A 7,333-nucleotide genomic window follows, 5' to 3' on the forward strand; every position below is an offset into this window, starting at 1 on the left:
AAGAACAAATAATAAAATCACCAGTCCTGGAAGGTCCCTCAGACCGCTGTGTGCAGAGAGTAGGAGGGTGTAAAATTTTTCAGCAGAGTCTGACGTCTGACGTCTTTCCATGATTAGCAACGATAATGAACATAGATTCTCTACAACTTTACTGTTTTGGACGTATTAATATATGATCCTTTAAATCCATTAATCCATTAAAAGACATCCAGGACCTCATTCTCGCTCTTGTTGCATGCATCTATTAGATTTGTCATTTGTGGCACTTGTAAGTAAACTTTTCCCATGTTAGGACTTTTACCTTATTGTTTGCTTTACTGGGGAGAGGTTGGTTAGTTAACCTGCAGTGGTTCAGGCACGAGCTGGTTGTCTGGAACACCAGGTGGAGCAGATGTCTTCACTAAATGAAATTCACTGAAGCTGGTGAATGGTTACAGGGAATTCATTATAAAAGTGGATGAGCAACATCAATCTAAATGAAAATGTAATCCTTGAGCATAAGTCAATAAACACAGGCCTTACCAAATGTGGAGTGAAGACTTGAGATGAGCAGAGGTCACGTCTAGTGTAGCTCAGACACGAAGCAGTGTATAGTTCACTTCTGTCACAGAATCATACTTGTCTCTGGGTGCTTCAGTTTTTATATGTTTGACTATCACCTAATATTAGAATGTGAATTTGCATTGACACCCTCTTACGTCACTAATGTAAGTTCTAAGAATTTTCAACCCATCTGTTTGTGGTTGATAAACACAATGCAAATGTGAGAACAAATGACCGGAACACTATACAGATGCGGTTTGGTAAAGCATTATGTTTCTGCATATTTGCAAGTCAAACTGACAGTGTGGTTTGTCTTCTATAAACAAACCAAATTTATCTAGAATTTCATTGGGCAGTAATTGCATTTATGTTTTAGTTCCAAATATTAACTAATCCAGTTGTTGGATTGATGCCATTCTATGGTTCTGTCCTCCTGTAGTGGCTCATCTCCTGGCATCTCCTCCACACACCTCAGGCTGTAATTATGTGCTCTAGATCAGATATTTAAGGTTGTTGCAATTTTACACTGAGGAGCATGATTCTGCAGTTTAATGCAGATCGATGAACCTCTGCCCATCTTTCCTTTGGCAAAATTCTGCCTCACTAAGATGTTCCAATCATGTTACTGAGCTGTTGTTAACAAACCCGTTTAGTTGCATATTCAAAACAATTTAACATTTTCTATGAAATAGTAAAATGTCTGAGATCAAAGTTTTCTGTGTCTGCATGATCTGCTAATCATTGCATGGTTTTTAGTTACATCTAAAAGCTTTCCAGATGTTTTGGACTTTGTGGGCTTAATTAATTACAAGGTACAATTTTTGGTTATCATTTAGTTGTCTGTGTGTTTTTAAATTTTTAAATTTTGTGTTTTGTGTATTAATAATTAATGCCTGAACAAATATGTCTAAAATCATAGGCAGGCAGACATAGAAAATGATGAACGGATGTTGTTAGCAGAAGAAAAAGTAGTTGTAGGAAATAACTGCATTTCCTTTGTTTGCAGTCAAATTTGTCAGACTATGCTCATGTGGTTCCTATTTGTTCCCTTATATGGCCATAGAGTAGAAATGAAGCTTTTGCAATGTGCACTGATGTCATACAAGACCAGAGGGGTGTACTATTAACTAGGATTAATGTCTTAGCCAGCTACAGTGGGGCAAAAAAGTATTTAGTCAGCCACCGATTGTGCAAGTTCCCCCACTTAAAATGATGACAGAGGTCAGTAATTTGCACCAGAGGTACACTTCAACTGTGAGAGACAGAATGTGAAAAAAAAATCCATGAATTCACATGGTGGGATTTGTAAAGAATTTATTCGTAAATTAGGGTGGAAAATAAGTATTTGGTCACCTCAAACAAGGAAAATCTCTGGCTCTCACAGACCTGTAACGTCTTCTGTAAGAAGCTTTTCTGTCCCCCACTCGTTACCTGTATGAATGGCACCTGTTTGAACTCATCGTCTGTATAAAAGACACCTGTCCACAGCCTCAAACAGTCAGACTCCAAACTCCGCCATGGCCAAGACCAAAGAGCTTTCGAAGGACACCAGGAAAAGTATTGTAGACCTGCACCAGACTGGGAAGAGTGAATCTACAATAGGCAAGCAGCTTGGTGTGAAAAAATCAACTGTGGGAGCAATCATCAGAAAATGGAAGACATACAAGACCACTGATAATCTCCCACGATCTGGGGCTCCACGCAAGATCTTATCCCGTGGGGTCAAAATGATCATGAGAACGGTGAGCAAAGATCCCAGAACCACACGGGGGGACCTGGTGAATGACCTGCAGAGAGCTGGGCCCAAAGTAACAAAGGTCACCATCAGTAACACACTACAACGGCAGGGAATCAAATCCCGCAGTGCCAGACGTGTTCCGCTGCTGAAGCCAGTGCATGTCCAGGCCCGTGTGAAGTTTGCCAGAGAGCACATGGATGATACAGCAGAGGATTGGGAGAATGTCATGTGGTCAGATGAAACCAAAGTAGAACTTTTTGGTATAAACTCAACTCGTCGTGTTTGGAGGCAGAAGAATACTGAGTTGCATCCAGTGGCGGCTCCTGAAAAAAATCTCAGGGGGGGCAATTTTTATGATATCGACTAAAATGACCCATTTAATGAGTACATCAAACAACACAATTTTAATTTGTTGCTAGGTGATTAACTCATACAGTGATACCTCATGCCCACTAGATGGCAACACACAACAGAAAGCTTGGCTTGACCTAGTGTGGTCTGTGCATCTTGGCTTTACACAAACCAGAATGATGAAGTTTAATTCTGATATACAAATTTAATTACTTCAAAATTAAATGTGCACATGGTTGGACTGTGCACCAGAGCATAATTCAAAACAAGTAAGCAGGAGCTTTTGATAGAGGCTACTGAAAACATTGATGAAAGTTATTGGTAATAAGCAATTTGTATAGACTCCCATATTCTGCCTTGTATAGATTTGTGAAAATGAAAATAGAGTGGTAGACATTTTGCCTGAAAACAGCATTTGAAAATAATTCTAGAGAGGTTAACACAGCTATTTGTATGGTTTTGTAAATATGAACAACCATCTTCAGGCCATTTGTATATTTGGAAAAAATGAACAACCATATTCTGGCCATTTGTATAGATTTGTAAAAATGAACAACCATATTCTGGCCATTTGTATAGATTTGTAAAAATGAACAACCATATTCTGGCCATTTGTATAGATTTGTAAAAATGAACATGAACAAATTTTTTATTTTTTTTTTGAATGAATGAAAAATAACTATTGAAAACAACAACTGTAAACTGATTGGGGGGGTGGGCTAAAGAGAGAAAGAGAGAGGGATGGAGAAAGAGAGTAAATATGGTTAAGGGTTCTTATTTGTACAAGAACTTTGCTCGTCTGTCTTTCTGAGTGGCAAATTTCTCGATGACCCTGGTGTTGAAATCAGGAAGTTCTTGTGTGAGTTTTTTCTCTATGGACAGCATAGCCAGAGCGTTGAGCCGATCCTGAGCCATATTGTTTCTCAGGAAAGTTTTTATCCTCTTTAAAGTAGAGAAACACCTCTCCGATTCTGATGTTGTCATTGGTGTGGTGATGAGGATGTTAAGAAGACTTACAGTTTCGGTGAATGTGTCTTGAAGGTTGTTTTCCATCAGAACCTGATAGAGCGCCAGCGCACCACTACAACTCTGAAACTCCTCGTTGTCGTAGATCAGGGACAGTTCTGTTTTAAGTCTGGCTTTGTCCAATGAGGGATAGGCTTCCACTGTGGTTTGTAGTGCTGCATCTGGAAAATTTTTGCTGTGTTGTTGGAACAAGTCTCCTTGCAACAGAGTGGCGCTGACAAGGTGCTTGGTGAAAGAAAACCTCTCCTTGGCATGGCTCATAATGGTGTCGCACACCTATCCAATAATATATAATTGGTAAGAGTTAGATTCAGTGGTAAGACTTTGGCACATGTCTCATGTTAATCATTATTCTGAAAAAAAAAATCTGTCTATAACAAAACAAAACAGTCATGACCACTATATCAAATGACATCTGACAGCATCGTCATTAGATTTTATCTGATGATCCGATTTAAATCAGACCAAGCAGCTAGTGCTTACCTCCAGTGCCAAATGGTGTTGCCTGTTTTCCCCCAATGTTCTCCGTCTCTTTGTGGGTGGGTCTTGAACAGGTCCCCTGTACTCCTCATCCACAACCAGATTAGGAAGTGCCTCCCTGATCCAATACATAAGTTTCATTAATGGCTTCTGAAAACTGAATAGGGATATATTAACCAAACACAAACCAAACAAAGGTTGTGTTCTAATTACCGGGAATTACCGGATTTAATTAATAACCGGACCTGGTTTAATGGCTGGGGGAAAACCAGTGCAAGTAAATAAAGGCCCTGGCCATAATTTCAGGAAATAGCCTATGGTATAGGCTACATCAAATCATTACTGGGAATATACTTCATCAAATATACTTAATCAAATATTTTTCATAAAATTACTTCAAAGGCTGATATAAATCAAAATTATCTGAATTCCATTAAACATTTAAGTCACAGAACACAGAATATATGCAGAGAATTTGATAGAATCTATGCATAGATAATTAACATTTATTCTAGGTTACATATTTATGCTTTTATGCCTACCTGATAGCCTGCATGCGGCTGATGAATGTCTGGGTGATCCCTGCGATGGTGACAGAATCGATGTTTCTCTTCTGTAGGTGGTTATACAGCATGTCTACATGTGGCATTATCTTGTGAAACAAGGCCAGGAAAAAACAGAAAGCTTCGTCTTCCAGCATTCTCACGAAACCACCGGCATCTCTCTTTGTAGGGGCATCAAATCCTTCACTGTTACGGATGGTCTGAAAACACCTCACCAGATCGTCTTTATGTTCATACACTGTATTCACAGCACGACTGTTGAAGTTCCAACGGGTTGCCGATGCACTTGGAAGTCGGTGCGCCACCACCTCGTCAAGCACTGCAGTCCTCTTGCTCGATTTAGTAAAAAAAGAAGCGAATCCTGCTATGTCGGAAAAAAAGTGACTGATTTGAGGGATGTGGGAGGTTGCTTGTTGCATTACCAGGTTTAACTGATGGGCATAACAATGTACGTAGTGAGCGTTAGCATAAATGTCCTGTATCTTACGCTGCACTCCTCCAGTGGTACCCCTCATTACAGCGGCCCCATCGTAGGCCTGGGCGATCAACTTTCTCTCTTGTCCCTGGGGGAGGATGAAGCGCAGCCTCTCCGATAAGGCACTGGCTATTGCATCTGCACAAGCATTGGGTAGCTTGATGAATTCAAAAAAACGCTCTTGAATACGGTTTCGTTGGTCAATGTATCTTAGCACCATGACTAACTGACAGTGTGTAGAAATGTCAGTGGTTTCATCAGCTTGAATGGCTAAAAACTTCGCTGCCTTTACTTCTTCCACGATCCTTTCTCTCAGAACTGCCAACATGCAATCCAGGATCTCGTTCTGGACTGTTTTCGAGGTGCCTTTAAATACAGTAGCATTTTCAAGGTGTTGCCTCAAGTCGTGATCAATTTATGCCATCAAGTCGACTAAACCTCTAAAAATCCCTGGATTGTCTGAGGAATCACTTTCATCATGTCCCCGCATTGCTAGCTCAAAAGCACCACAAAACTTAATACAATCGATGATTTTAGATAAAATATGACGGTTTTTATCTACCTCTTCGTTGTGCCTTCTTAAAGCAATCCGATGTCCATCATCTAGCTGCGCCGCTATGCTAGTTTTCCCTAGCACAGCTAGCTTTACACTGTTGTCCATATGAACTCGTGAGCTTTCATGTTTCTTGATTCATTCGGAGAGGTGCTTTAAGTCGGTTTGTCCAGATTGTGTCCACGTCAAATCACACTTGTCACTTTTGAACAGTATGCACGGGAAACAAAAAAGTGCATTAGCTGTTCCACAGCCTGTCAGCCACGACTTGCGCTGGAACCAACTCCGACAAAAAGTCCTGTTGTATGGTTTTGACTTCTCCTTCGTTGCCTGGGTTAGTTGAATTTCGGGCTTGTCAGGTCCCAACTCTTTAACTTGCAGTTTTTCTGCCATTGTCCTTCTGGCAAAAGGGTAGGTTAGAAGCGATCTAACCGAATTTGGGGGAGGCTGTGCCTCAACCGTTAACAATACCGCTGCCATCGTCTCTCTCTGACCTTATAGCTCACTTAGGCTACTGACTGAGGTAAAATTCTAGAACAGCAAATCTTCGCGTGTTTTCTGCAGGGGCGCAATTTTAAGCGCCCCCAAACCATTTAATTCAGCGACGCTGATAGGTCAAATATTTATTATTTTCCCCTGGCAACCATTTAATGATAGGCTATTTCGCTGCATATCAAGGGCGCTTTGACGAGCGCCCCAGAAGAAGAAAAACACCGTTTGTTGGTTGAACTTTAATGAGTCAGCTGGTGAAAATGTTAAAATACGCCTGGCTGTATATGGGCACACACATAGTAAAACTATCATTGATGAATTTTTTAAAAATATATATTTTTACTCCTCCACATTTGGGGGGGCGGAGCCCGAGCGCCCCCTATGGGCCAGCCGCCACTGGTTGCATCCCAAGAACACCATACCACTGTGAAGCATGGGGGTGGAAACATCATGCTATGGGGCTGTTTTTCTGCCAAGGGGACAGGACGACTGATCCGTGTTAAGGACAGAATGAATGGGGCCATGTATCGTGAGATTTTGAGCCAAAACCTCCTTCCATTAGTGAGAACTTTGAAGATGAAACGAGGCTGGGTCTTCCAACATGACAATGATCCAAAACACACCGCCCGGGCAACAAAGGAGTGGCTCCGTAAGAAGCATTTGAAAGTCCTGGAGTGGCCTAGCCAGTCTCCAGACCTCAACCCCATAGAAAATCTGTGGCGGGAGTTGAAAGTCCGTGTTGCTCGGCGACAGCCCCAAAACATCACTGCTCTCGAGAAGATCTGCATGGAGGAATGGGCCAAAATACCAGCTACTGTGTGTGCAAACCTGGTAAAGACCTATAGTAAACGTTTGACCTCTGTTATTGCCAACAAAGGTTATGTTACAAAGTATTGAGTTGTATTTTTGTTATTGACCAAATACTTATTTTCCACCCTGATTTACGAATAAATTCTTTACAAATCCTACCATGTGGATTCATGGATTTTTTTTTCACATTCTGTCTCTCACAGTTGAAGTGTACCTCTGGTGCAAATTACTGACCTCTGTCATCATTTTAGGTGGGGGAACTTGCACAATCGGTGGCTGACTAAATACTTTTTTGCCCCACT

General features: G+C 41.1%; 1 protein-coding gene across 1 annotated transcript; it reads right to left on the reverse strand.

Moving 5' to 3' along the window:
• Positions 1-3,929: 3,929 nt before the first annotated feature.
• Positions 3,930-6,031, reverse strand: LOC120732050 (SCAN domain-containing protein 3-like). Its single transcript, XM_040029416.1, has 2 exons — positions 4,681-6,031; positions 3,930-4,256 (listed from the first exon to the last, which is right to left on the reverse strand). Exons 1-2 carry the CDS (start codon positions 5,502-5,504, stop codon positions 4,118-4,120), a joined length of 963 nt encoding a protein of 320 aa, XP_039885350.1. The 5' UTR covers positions 5,505-6,031; the 3' UTR covers positions 3,930-4,117.
• Between the last annotated feature and the right edge of the window lie 1,302 nt (positions 6,032-7,333).

This window comes from Simochromis diagramma, unplaced genomic scaffold (genome assembly GCF_900408965.1).
Source record: "Simochromis diagramma unplaced genomic scaffold, fSimDia1.1 OVJJ01000745.1, whole genome shotgun sequence".
NCBI lineage: Eukaryota > Metazoa > Chordata > Actinopteri > Cichliformes > Cichlidae > Simochromis > Simochromis diagramma.